This window comes from Coregonus lavaretus, assembly GCF_964263955.1.
Source record: "Coregonus lavaretus genome assembly, chromosome: 8".
NCBI lineage: Eukaryota > Metazoa > Chordata > Actinopteri > Salmoniformes > Salmonidae > Coregonus > Coregonus lavaretus.
The window spans coordinates 33,380,860-33,394,136 of NC_139995.1; the positions used below are offsets into that span (position 1 = coordinate 33,380,860).

Here is a 13,277-nt window from a genome sequence, read left to right on the forward strand (position 1 = left end):
GAGTGAGGCCTGTAATTTTCATCATAGGTACATGTCAACTATGACAGACAAATTGAGAAAAAGAAATCCAGAAAATCACATTGTAGGATTTAATGAATTTATTTGCAAATTATGGTGGAAAATAAGTATTTGGTCACCTACAAACAAGCAAGATTTCTGGCTCTCACAGACCTGTATCTTCTTCTTTAAGAGGCTCCTCTGTCCTCCACTCGTTACCTGTATTAATGGCACCTGTTTGAACTTATCAGTATAAAAGACACCTGTCCACAACCTCAAACAGTCGCACTCCAAACTCCACTATGGCCAAGACCAAAGAGCTGTCAAAGGACACCAGAAACAAAATTGTAGACCTGCACCAGGCTGGGAAGACTGAATCTGCAATAGGTAAGCAGCTTGGTTTGAAGAAATCAACTGTGGGAGCAATTATTAGGAAATGGAAGACATACAAGACCACTGATAATCTCCCTCGATCTGGGGCTCCACGCAAGATCTCACCCCGTGGGGTCAAAATGTTCACAAGAACGGAGCAAAAATCCCAGAACCACACGGTGGGACCTAGTGAATGACCTGCATAGAGCTGGGACCAAAGTAACAAAGCCTACCATCAGTAACACACTACGCCGGCAGGGACTCAAATCCTGCAGTGCCAGACGTGTCCCCCTGCTTAAGCCAGTACATGTCCAGGCCCGTCTGAAGTTTGCTGGTGCATTTGGATGATCCAGAAGAGGATTGGGAGAATGTCATATGGTCAGATGAAGCCAAAATATAACTTTTTGGTAAAAACTCAACTCGTCGTGTTTGGAGGACAAAGAATGCTGAGTTGCATCCAAAGAACACCATACCTACTGTGAAGCATGGGGGTGGAAACATCATGCTTTGGGGCTGTTTTTCTGCAAAGGGACCAGGACGACTGATCCGTGTAAAGGAAAGAATGAATGGGGCCATGTATCGTGAGATTGAGTGAAAACCTCCTTCCATCAGCAAGGGCATTGAAGATGGAAACGTGGCTGGGTCTTTCAGCATGACAATGATCCCAAACACACCGCCCGGGCAACGAAGGAGTGGCTTCGTAAGAAGCATTTCAAGGTCCTGGAGTGGCCTAGCCAGTCTCCAGATCTCAACCCCATAGAAAATCTTTGGAGGGGGTTGAAAGTCTGTGTTGCCCAGCGACAGCCCCAAAACATCACTGCTCTAGAGGAGATCTGCATGGAGGAATGGGCCAAAATACCAGCAACAGTGTGTGAAAACCTTGTGAAGACTTACAGAACACATTTGACCTGTGTCATTGCCAACAAAGGGTATATAACAAAGTATTGAGAAACTTTTGTTATTGACCAAATACTTATTTTCCACCATAATTTGCAAATAAATTCATAAAAAATCCTACAATGTGATTTTCTGGATTTTTTTTCTCATTGTGTCTGTCATAGTTGACGTGTACCTATGATGAAAATTACAGGCCTCTCTCATCTTTTTAAGTGGGAGAACTTGCACAATTGGTGGCTGACTAAATACTTTTTTCCCCCCACTGTATGTATGTAAAAAATAAATAAAAGGGAACACTTGAACAACACAATGTAACTCCAAGTCAATCACACTTCTGTGAAATCAAACTGTCCACTTAGGAAGCAACACTGATTGACAAATTTCACATGCTGTAGACAACAGGTGGAAATTATAGGCACTTAGCAAGACACCCCCCAATAAAGGACTGGTTTTGCAGGTGGTGACCACAGACCACTTCTCAGTTCCTATGCTTCCTGGCTGATGTTTTGGTCACTTTTGAATGCTGGCAGTGCTTTCACTCTTTGTGCAAGGAGGAGCACTGCAAAATGACCTCCAGCAGGCCACAAATGTGCATGTGTCTGCTCAAACGGTCAGAAACAGACTCCATGAGGGTGGTATGAGGGCCCGACGTCCACAGGTGGGGGTTGTGCTTACAGCCCAACACCATGCAGGACGTTTGGCATTTGCCAGAGAACACCAAGATTGGCAAATTCGCCACTGGCGCCCTGTGCTCTTCACAGATGAAAGCAGGTTTACACTGAGCACGTGACAGACGTGACAGAGTCTGGAGACGCCGTGGAGAACGTTCTGCTGCCTGCAACATCCTCCAGCATGACCGGTTTGGCGGTGGGTCAGTCATGGTGTGGGGTGGCATTTCTTTGGGGGGCCGCACAGCCCTCCATGTGCTCGCCAGAGGTAGCCTGACTGCCATTAGGTACCGAGATGAGATCCTCAGACCCCTTGTGAGACCATATGCTGGTGCGGTTGGCCCTGGGTTCCTCCTAATGCTAGACAATGCTAGACCTCATGTGGCTGGAGTATGTCAGCAGTTCCTGCAAGAGGAAGGCATTGATGCTATGGACTGGCCCGCCCGTTCCCCAGACCTGAATCCAATTGAGCACATCATGTCTCGCTCCATCCACCAACGCCACGTTGCACCACAGACTGTCCAGGAGTTGGCGGATGCTTTAGTCCAGGTCTGGGAGGAGATCCCTCAGGAGACCATCCGCCACCTCATCAGGAGCATGCCCAGGCGTTGTAGGGAGGTCATACAGGCACGTGGAGGCCACACACACTACTGAGCCTCATTTTGACTTGTTTTAAGGACATTACATCAAAGTTGGATCAGCCTGTAGTGTGGTTTTCCACTTTAATTTTGAGGGTGACTCCAAATCCAGACCTCCATGGGTTGATACATTTGATTTCCATTGATAATTTTTGTGTGATTTTGTTGTCAGCACATTCAACTATGTAAAGAAAAAAGTATTTAATAAGATTATTTATTTCATTCAGATCTAGGATGTGTTATTTTAGTGTTCCCTTAATTTTTTTGAGCAGTGTATATATCTGAAAGTGTGTGTATTCAGTAAGATGTTATGGTTGGCCTTTAAAAACAAAAGGGAAAACTGATTGACTTGTGTTCAGCGAGCAGATCAATGCAAGTAGGTCATCTGCACACAGCTTTATGGCTACACTAATGAACATATCGATGATGGAAAAGACAACAAACATGTCATAGGTCATAGTCTCATTTAATCTGACAAGAGACACTTACTTTGGCTGTATGCTGTCAAAAATCTCCTGCAGAGCAATGGCTCCATACTTGACACCATACAGATTGATAAACACCATGAAACCTATGGAAAAGAGGGCCTTTGAAAATGTGCAGCATTGAGGAGAGATCAGAGCCATACTGAGTTTGTTCTAAAACTAGGCTAATACAACCAGACACATTTGTTGTGATAGCATGACAAAGACCAAGAGGATGTGGGTTCAGTTTGAAATGGTACTTTTAAAAAAGTTTTAAGCTGTACTCACTCTTGATGAACTTGGTCGTTTTGGAGCTCTGCAGTCTCTGGAAGAGCAGAATGAAAATCTGTTTCCTGTACTGAACAATGGACTCCCTGAGAGAGAGCGAGAGAGCGAGAGAGAGAGAATGAGCGCTAGGGAGACAACTCATGATACAACTGCCATGTCAATTACATACAAAGTCGACAATACAGTGAGGATACAGTTATCAGATAGACAGGTGGAGGTGGTTGACTCACGTGGGCATGTGCTCTATGATGCTGTTCATCAGGTAGAAACCTTGGTGGTCATTGGCCTTGGAGGCAATGAGCTTCTGGAAGACTCCTAGCAGACCAGGCTGAACAGGGAGAGCAGTTTAACGTCAGATTATCACAACTAACCAATTGCATGCCTCAGTTAAACTAAGATGGGTAGGTTACAGAATATTATGTAAAGTAAGAGTCCTCTTATTACAGTAAAAGTCCCCTTACCACCAACATGCCCCCAGATGTTACTCACTATTTTGTCAGCGGCAGAGCTGGCTATGGTGGCAGCCCCCTTCTCCAGGTAGGCCTGAAGCAGGCGCACCAGAGGAGGGATGTTGCCAGTGCGTTCCCACAGCACGGGCTGCAGCAGGTGGGGGAACAGGGCCATGTAGGAGTTGGGGATGGAGCTGGTGTGGATCTCCAGCAGCAGAGACATCACTTGGAACACGTAGGGCACAAACTCTGCAACAACAGGAAGGGGGAAAGTTGATGTAAGAAGGGCAATGTGTAGTTTGCCAACATTTGAGCTCGTCAACAAGCTTGCATACATGCAATTCAGAGGATGGCTCCACAACCCCTTCAGAAGAGGTGATGTTGTAATGCTTGTTTTAACCTTGTTTCAACCTGGAAGCACCCCACTTCCTGTTGAACGAGGGAGAGCTCGGTTTGTTGTTTTGGAACGTTTTGAAAGTCTATTGAAAATGTTTGGTTAGCTACCTTTTGAGTTTGGATCCCGAAACACGTTTGGCATCAGTTGCTGGGACCTGTTTGGCGTAGTAGCTAGCCTAGCTGCCTGTCAAGCTAGCAGGGTTATCTTGAGGGCTTGAACGCAGCCCGTGGCTGGGACCGCAGATTGTCCCAGGCTTGTGGCTGTCTAGTTCCCCGCTGTTTTCAAGCTTCCCTGCGACCTGCCCTGTCTGGAACTGCGAGGAGTAACAGCATAACCTACGTTGCTACCATGACAAAGACCAAAGCCGGCGGGAGTATCGTTGAGGACAGTGGTGTCCATCACAAGTGAAGGATTTTTTTTTAACGAACAAAAATAGTTCTACAAGTAGTTGTTACAAGAAAATAGCTTCAAGTGTTTTGTACAAATACTGGTGGAGTCAACTAATAAAAGAATGGACCTGACCAGAGAGGTCCAGGACCTGAAGAACAGTTTGCAGTTCTCCCAGGGTCAGTTTGATGAGTTTAAACAAAAGAACAGCAAGATGACAGCAATCTGTAACTCATTGAGAGGACATCAGTTCTGTATGTGAATCCATGATAACAATGATGGAGAAATCAGATTCTCGAGGGACAATTAAGGCGGAACATTGCTGTGGACGGAATTGCAGAATCTCCACGAGACCTGGACGGAGTCTGACGAAAAAGTGAGGGAAATGATCTCGGAGAAAGTGAAGATGGACCACAGGAAGATTGAGGTGGAGTGTGCCCACAGGACTGGAAAACCCACCACCGGCCCAGGTGACAGGAACTTGACCACTATCGGGCCTGAGGTTCAAGGACAAGGTAGCTGTTCTGGAAAGAGCTTCTTCCAATTATTGATAAACATGCACCTGTTAAGAAACTGACTACTCCATGGATTGATGAGGAATTGAAAAACTGTATGGTTGAAAGAGATGGGGCAAAAGGAGTGGCTAATAAGTCTGGCTGCACATCTGACTGGCTGGCTTACTGCAAATTGAGAAATGTGACTAAACTGAACAAAAAAAACTTGAGTACTTTAAATGAAATTATGGGCAGAAATTCAACTCCATCTTTCATCAAATCAGATGGCTTATTCATCACAAAACCATTTGATGTTGCCAATTATTTTAATGGTTACTTCATTGGGAAAGTGGGCAAACTTAGGCAGGAAATGCCAACAACGAACAGTGAGCCATCATACTCATGCATAAAAAAACTAATAATGAAAAAAAAGCATTGCCAATTAGAATTTTGTAAAGTTAGTGTGGGAGAGGTGGAAAAATTATTGTTATCGATCAATAATGACAAACCTCCTGGCATTGACAGCTTAGATAAAAACACCCGAGGATGGCCACTCTTACCTATAGCCACACCTATCTGTCATATCTTTAATCTGAGCCTAGAGGAAAGTCTTTGTCCTCAGGCCTGGAGGTAAAGCGGCCTTTACTGGTTCTAACAGCAGATCTATCAACTTGCTGCCAGCTCTTAGCAAACTGTCGGAAAAGATGGTGTTTGACCAAATCCAATGTTAATTTGTTTACAGAGATATAGCAACAGACTTTTAGCATGCTTATAGAGAAGGGCACTCAACATGTACTGCACTGACAAATTACTGATGATTGGTTGAAGGAAATTGATAAGATTGTGGTAGCTGTAATGTTAGATTTCAGTGAAGCCTTTGATATTATTGACCATAACCGGTTGAGAAAACATATGCGGTATGGCTTTTCAACCGCTGCCATATCGTGGATTCAGAGCTATCTAATAGAACTCAAAGGGTTTTCTTTAATGGAAGCTTCTCTAATGTCAAACATGTCAAGTGTGGTGTACCGCAGGGCAGCTCTCTAGGCCCTCTACTCTTTTCTATTTTTACCAATGACCTGCCCCTGGCATTAAAGAAGGCATGCGTGTCCATGTATTCTGATGATTCAACCATATACGCATCAGCAACCACAACTAATGAAGTCACTGAAACCCTTAAATAGTTGCAGTCTTTTCAAATAGGTGGCCAGTAATAAAATGGTCCTGAACATCTCTAAAACTAAGAACATTGTATTTGGTACAAATCATTCCCTAAGTTGTAGACCTCAGCTGAATGTGGTAATGAATTGTGTGGCTGTTGAACAAGTTGAGGAGACTAAATGACTTGGTGTTACCTTAGATTGTAAACTGTCATGGTCAAAACATATAGATTCAATGGTTGTAAAGATGGGGAGAGGTCTGTACGTAATAAAGATATGCTGTGCTTTTTTAACAACACAAAGCAAGTCCTGCAGGCTCTAGTTTTATCTTATCTTGATTATTGTCCAGTCATATGGTCAAGTGCTGCAAAGAAAGACCTAGTTACCATACCTGGTTTCAAAAAACAAATATAGCAACACCAAGGCACAACACCTCTCCCCCATGTGACCTACTTGTGTGTATGTACTGACATATATATATGTAACTGATAGATGCACACACACACTACATGTCAATGTTTTGAAATGTATGTACATTTTAAAGTATTTTGTCTGTAATGTATTTTTCGTTATGTGTCGGATCCCAGTAAGACTAGCTGTCGCCATTGGCATCGGCTAATTGGGATCCTAATAAATCAAAATCAAGGACATTCACCTTCCACTCACTTTCCTAGGCCTGTTCTAGTAAGATGGGCATATTATGCTTAACAAGGACTGCTGTAACCTGCTGCTTTCTAGGATAAAGTCACATACCCTGTACGTCATTCTGTAGGATCTCAGTGAAGACTGGGAAAAGGGCCTCCTCGAAGCTGCCCACAGTGGTTGGGTTGGCCTTGCAGGTGATCCGGATAGACAGGCACAGGGACTCAAACAGGTAGTGGTTAAAGTGAGGTTTGCTGGGGTTCTGAAATAAATAATGATACAGGTAAATACAGCTGCCACTTGGCCACAATGCAAGTCAGCTCATGTGTGTATGTATCCACCGCAGCACAGACAAGAGATGAGGGTGTGACCTACCTTGCTGACCAGAAGGAGCTTGTGAGTGAGCTGGCCAATCAGTGTGGGGATGTAAGGAACAATGGCCTCCTGCAGGAGGGAAAAACTGCGCATGATGGCTGGAAGAGAATGAAGGAGATGTCAGGGTAGGAAACAAGGATCAGTACACTCTAAAAAGAATATTGGCCACAAAACCTTAAGAAAGTGACGAGGTCCTCCGCAACCTCATGTCACCACAAAAGGATAGTTATCCTAGGGTAGTTATACTATCCGCAAAAGGATAGTTAATCATTAAAGCCATATAAGTTATTAGCAGAGCAGTTAACCCTCAAACTCCCGTACCTTTCATGATATATTCGTTCTCTGAGGAGCCAGGCAGAGCCAGGGCTTTGAACAGGTTGTTGAGCAGCTGTTCCGTGAAGGGAGCCATCTCTGTAGGAGTGATACTGAAACAAATTGTGTGGTGTTGGATAAGATTAAGTCTATAGTTGATTATCTTTATGTAGCTGGGTTACTACTCACAGTGTGGAGTTGTTGGGGCCCCTCATGGTAAAGAGTCTCTCCAGGGCATGGGCAGCGTAGGTGTGCTCCACTGTGCTCTCTGCCTGCAGGTGGGCCACCAGCAGAGGGACAGCCTGCAACAGCTGCTCTTTGGGCAGCTGGAAGGCAAGAGGGGACAAAGGAGGACTGGTTATTCACAGGCCCCTCTAAGTGTTGACTTCAACCCTTAGTAAATGGGCTGAACTCATGACAGTGAATTTTCAAAGAAAAACCCTAAAAACAAAATCAAACCTGACTCCTGAAGATCATGACGTATTTGATGGCATCAGCCTTCAACACTGGAAACTCATTGACTAGAATAGAACAGAGTAAACATGTTTGATAAAAGTACAGATATAAAGCAATCCACAGCTGTGATCATGAATTCATTAATCATTTGTTTATCAGTTAAACTTTGTATTTACCATTTTGGGATTTGAGGTCTGTGAGAATGTGGTTCACAAAGAATTCTGTGAGGTTCACCAACTCGTTAGCTTGCGTGATACCATGCTTAAAAAGACACACATTTTACATGACTCAATGTCAGTTGCTCAATGTCTACTGCAATAATTTTTATAATCCAGCAATGTTACACACACCCAAATACGAAAGGAATTATCACCATACCTTTGCTGTCTGGGCTTTAGAGGCCAGAGATGTGACCAGGTAGATGGCAGCGTCTTTGTGCTTCCAGTTTACGCCTGGGTTCTTGGCATACTCCCCAAGCATGGAGTTCACATAGCCAGAGAAGATGGCTGTGACCGGGCCCTCAAAGAACTTACACAGGCCTCTCACCAAGTCACAGGCAGCCCTGCGCCGAGTGTCTATGTCTGCAGGGAGGACACAGAACAGAGGGGTCAACAACCGTATGCTTAAACAATCCTCCAGCTCAATTTGTCTCATTGATGAGTTTAAAATGGTTGGGTTATTACCTGATCCTTCAAGATCTCTTCGGATGTATTCTTCAGAGTTATCTTCAAAGGCCTCCTCATCAGCACCTGGAACCAGAGAAATCTATGCATCGGTATCAGAGACCATTTTGCAGATCGCTGCCGTTAAAGTACAATGGCAGAGCAGAAACAATATGGTCATGTACCCATTCATCCCCAAGATACCATTTCAGTCTCGACTCACTTCTGAACTCCATGTTGGGCACAATGACCTTCTCACAGATGCTGGTGAGTGTGTTCTGGTCCTCAAACAGATGCTTGTAGTGGGGCCTTTCACACACAGATGCCAGAAACTGAATAGCATTGCTCACAAGCTATGTCACAAACCAAAAAGGAGCAAAGGTGTTAGCAGGCGGTCCACATGATCTATTGATAAGGTACATGAATTTATCATCAGCAGTCTCACCAGGTCATACTTGACCTCCTGGCCAGTGGAGACCAGCAGGTTCCAGATAGCGGTGACAAACCGAGGCAGGTAAGGCTGGAACTCTTCATCGTACTTCTGGGCGTAAAGAGCAGCGTTGTCACAGATCTGAGATTTTAGCAGCTCCAGAAGACCTGCCTCCTCTTCATCCTGTTGGGTGGAAAATACAAGATTATCAAAGGTTGAATCAACTGATGCATTAACAACTTGAACATCTTACAGTGAAAGTGCTTATAAAATCACCAAGTCCACCCACATCTGTTTGTAGTAGCTTGTTATCCAAGGTCAACAAGTTATGGAAATTAGACATCCAGGTCTCCATGTTGTCCTCAAAAAACTCAGGAAGGTCCTGTGAAAGCAGAGAAAGATGGAAGAATAAGATTACTTTTTACTCCAGTGAAAAAGCAGCACATTAAAATGCAGCATGTCCTTGTGGGCATGAAGCAGATCATAGGTAGGTGGGGGGCGCACCTGGAAGTTGAGACTGTAGAAGAGCTTTGAAATCAGAGTAAGGGACGAGAAGAGGATCTTCAAAGCGTTGATGTCCATCGCATGGGTCTGACACAGCTCAATGGTGGCCTGACAGAAACAATAGACATGAATAGCAGGTCCTACAAACTAAAAGCAAGCGATGGGCAGCACCAATTTCAAGAACTATGTTGTTTTTACTTGAAATACATTTAAATTGTTAGAGTTGATTAACTCTGTAAACAATAACCTTGAAGAGTTCAGTCAGCGGATTCGCAAACGTGTCCAACACCAGTTTAATCTCCAGCCACAGCTCGTTCGACTTAAACTCATGTCGATACCTGGGTAAACAGATGATCAGTGTGAACATCTTTAAAAACTAAACCACAAAGACATAATTCACTATGACACCTATCATTAGAGGACCAAGTGTTATGCCCATGGTGGTTTACCTCTTGAAAAGTGAGTGTGCGGTTCGGAGCACTCCGTTGATGATGTGGAAGTCTCCGCTCTGGAAGCGGGTCACCATCTCTGTCAAGAGGTCCGGCCACTTCATAGGGAAGTCCTCTCTGCCGATGATGCTGATGGCATCACTCAACTGTAGAAGAACAGTAAACACTACAGTAAAACTAATCCATCTCTACAAATCGCCCTTTTTTATTGTGTACAGGGATTATCCTAAAGGATTGTGAACTCATGTAGATGGATTCCAAGAACCTCCTATGAAAGTACTTCAAACCAGCACCAGCTCACTGACTGATGTACAGTAGACGAGCAGGTAACAGGTATTGCCTCTTGTGCAGACATACCTGTTTCTGAATCTGTTCAGGGCTGCTCAACATCAAATTTACAATGTTGGCCTTGATAGTGGTTCGGTCGGGATCTGAGATTTTGTTTGGTTCATCTTCAATCTGAAAGCAACATTAGGATACAAAGTAAGACGTGTCATGCCAACGTTGGGCCAACAATACTTGCACAACTCATAACACTTTGATTTGTTTAAATATTCAGGCAACCACTAACTTACTATGCGCCAGTTCCTCTTGATGTAGTTTTTGAAGGTGACAGCTGCACACACACGGATCACGTTGTCTTGGGATTTCTCCAACAATGTAAGCAGCAATATTGGGTAGTTATGGTTCCCTTCAACTGACTCAAGAAACTTTTCAGCTGGAAGAAATTAGGGAAATAAGAACATTCCAGTCAAGCACTGGGCAATTGTACATAATGCCCAAAGTATGTACATTTATACTATGACTGATCAGTGCATGAGTGTTTTAAATGAAGATGCATTCTACTCTGAGCTCCCATACCTGGACGTCTGACGGATGGATCCGGGTCCAGAGTTTTGCGCATAAATTCTGTGAGGGTCTGAAGGTTTCCATCATTCAGCTCCATGGTGCCCTAGAAAGATAGTCATAATAATTACATTAGACATAGTAGTTGTGGTCTCAACTAGCTGATTACTAACCTACCTCTTTAAGGAATACCTAGAATAGTATAAAAGTAATCCTTCTACCCCACCTCCCCCACTGGCTATCATAAGTTAAATGCACCAATTTGTAAGTCGCTCTGGATAAGAGCATCTGCTAAATGACGTAAATGACTAGATACAACTTTTATTTAGACACATGCACAGGGTCGCAGATGTAGTTGCAGTGTACAGTGGAATACTTAACCTCTGAGCTCCAACAGTGCAGGTGTGAATGATTGTCTTAGCTACAAGCAGATGAGGAAAAGTTATATTTAGAAAATGATACAGCTGCTGATTGTCATTCATAATGACTGGTCATTATAAATGACTGGGCATTATGAATAATTAGAAAGCTACCCACTTTCTAATTATGCACAGTAACTTCACACCTACCCACTAATATTTCACAGCACGATGAAGACAACTGAGGCAAAGATAGTTATATTCAGCCAATCAATTTATGAGTAGGTCAAGCGAGCTAGACTTGCATCCTCTTTGTGCTCCAATGGAATTCGTTATTTTCCAGAGGTCAGACACTTTACCCAATCACAGTAAATCTGGGGCGGGACTTGGGGGCTGCAGTTAGCCACTAGCTAGCAATGTTAGCATGGTACTCTGGCATGGTGATGATGCTCATTCAAAATACTTAACTTTCACTAGTTTAGAACAACTGTAGGATAGGTTGCATACATCTAAAACTATCCAACACTAGTTTCAATGACATAAACGTAGCTACTGAGTAGTGTAACTGAATGACTGCGCAAGTTAGCTAAGTAACTAGCTACCAAACTAGCTAACTAGTAGCAGGCTAAGGTAGCCATGGCTGTCTGGTAGGCCAGCAGTACTAGCCATGGCATGGCTGTCATTCAGGCTAACTTAGAACATCTTCTTGCGCGTTAGTATCTCATTTGTGTGTTAAATTTGGGCGAATTAGCTAATTAGGCCAGACAGCCTTTCCTGTCAAAAAACATTTTTATAAACCTATTCTGTACAGTGTACTCGCAACGCAGTGTGGCACTGTTCCAAATATTTTTTTATAACTCTGCCCTCTTTTTTTTTTATTGCAACAATAATAATAATATTACACATCAATACAGGGACATTCCTGTGAATAGTCACCCCTCATTCATTGTATTTCACAGATAGTACAATGAATGAGGGGTGAGTACTATCTGTGAAATACAATGAATAAGGGGTGAGTACTATCTGTGAATGTTCTGCAAGAAACTAGCTAGCCATTTAGCTCGCTTGCTAATGCTAGTTAGCTACTTAACTTCTTAGCTAGTAGCTAAATTATCCACGATGGGCAGATTAGAAATGGCCACCGCAGTTTTCCATCTTTCTACAAACCAGCCAACAATGTACATTAATATGTATAATTTGATAGAGCGATGAGATTACAAAGAGTTCGCATACCTTCTCTTGCCTTTTGTTGTCTCAACCGGCGTGTGTGCTGTGATTCGCTGCTGCCTGACTAGCTGGCTTTCAAAAATCTCAAACCACTGCGCCGTCTCTGTACTGGGCGTGCGCAAAAGAAGTTTGGAAAACCACGCTAGACACGCCCCTGCGCACTTGAAAAGAAGTGGATGGCATTGGCCATGTTATTGATTGATCAAGTGTGTTCACCGAGTCATTGGGCTTGTTCGACATTGCAGGCGAATGCCTACTGACTGATCTACAAATCACCTTCCATCATAACTAACTAGCCCACTCATTATCATTTGTAGGTCAGTCACTCAATTTACCCAAGATACATTATGGTTTTGACTTCATAGTCATGTCATGGAAGACCAAGGCTGCGTTTAGACAGGCAGCTGAATTCTGATCTTTTTCTCACTACCAGCTGAATTCTGATATTTTTCTCACTAATTGGTCTTTTGGCCAGTCACATCAGATCTTTTTCAGCGCTGATCTGATTGGTTCAAAGAAGTGAAAAAATATCAGAATTGGCTAAACCAGTCTAATAGAACAACTTAAAGAAGAAACAAAGTTAGTTGGTTCCTCTTCTCTTTTCTTGTCTGGTGCCTTGGAGTCAGGGCATGGGTTCCCACTGCCCACTAGAATCTCCCATATTGCAGCACACAGATACTAAATTAGCAGTCAAGAACAAGTCCCTTCTCTGCATTTTTTATGAAAACGTTTATCCATCACAGAGAAACATTCAATACAATAATGCACTTGTTAGAACAATTAAAATGCAAACACAAAACAGCT

At 43.4% G+C, this 13,277-nt stretch overlaps 1 protein-coding gene across 2 annotated transcripts in view; it reads right to left on the reverse strand.

Moving 5' to 3' along the window:
* Nucleotides 1-12,589, reverse strand: part of LOC311133232 (exportin-2) — a 33,825-nt gene extending 21,236 nt beyond the window's left edge. The window contains exons 1-23 of one of the 2 annotated variants that reach the window (XM_084166718.1): nucleotides 12,480-12,589; nucleotides 11,269-11,308; nucleotides 10,903-10,993; nucleotides 10,617-10,759; nucleotides 10,399-10,500; nucleotides 10,042-10,187; nucleotides 9,840-9,930; nucleotides 9,593-9,700; nucleotides 9,378-9,470; nucleotides 9,104-9,271; nucleotides 8,882-9,011; nucleotides 8,680-8,745; nucleotides 8,375-8,577; nucleotides 8,173-8,257; nucleotides 8,000-8,061; nucleotides 7,730-7,866; nucleotides 7,550-7,653; nucleotides 7,229-7,326; nucleotides 6,965-7,115; nucleotides 3,814-4,022; nucleotides 3,555-3,652; nucleotides 3,325-3,410; nucleotides 3,062-3,143 (exon numbers count right to left, since the gene is read on the reverse strand). In XM_084166718.1, coding sequence (XP_084022844.1) covers nucleotides 3,062-3,143; nucleotides 3,325-3,410; nucleotides 3,555-3,652; nucleotides 3,814-4,022; nucleotides 6,965-7,115; nucleotides 7,229-7,326; nucleotides 7,550-7,653; nucleotides 7,730-7,866; nucleotides 8,000-8,061; nucleotides 8,173-8,257; nucleotides 8,375-8,577; nucleotides 8,680-8,745; nucleotides 8,882-9,011; nucleotides 9,104-9,271; nucleotides 9,378-9,470; nucleotides 9,593-9,700; nucleotides 9,840-9,930; nucleotides 10,042-10,187; nucleotides 10,399-10,500; nucleotides 10,617-10,759; nucleotides 10,903-10,987 — 2,447 coding nt within the window. In that variant the 5' untranslated portion in view covers nucleotides 10,988-10,993; nucleotides 11,269-11,308; nucleotides 12,480-12,589. The remainder of the gene's footprint in view (nucleotides 1-3,061; nucleotides 3,144-3,324; nucleotides 3,411-3,554; nucleotides 3,653-3,813; nucleotides 4,023-6,964; nucleotides 7,116-7,228; nucleotides 7,327-7,549; nucleotides 7,654-7,729; nucleotides 7,867-7,999; nucleotides 8,062-8,172; nucleotides 8,258-8,374; nucleotides 8,578-8,679; nucleotides 8,746-8,881; nucleotides 9,012-9,103; nucleotides 9,272-9,377; nucleotides 9,471-9,592; nucleotides 9,701-9,839; nucleotides 9,931-10,041; nucleotides 10,188-10,398; nucleotides 10,501-10,616; nucleotides 10,760-10,902; nucleotides 10,994-11,268; nucleotides 11,309-12,479) is intronic. The other variant, XM_084166719.1, reaches the window with a different exon arrangement.
* Between the last annotated feature and the right edge of the window lie 688 nt (nucleotides 12,590-13,277).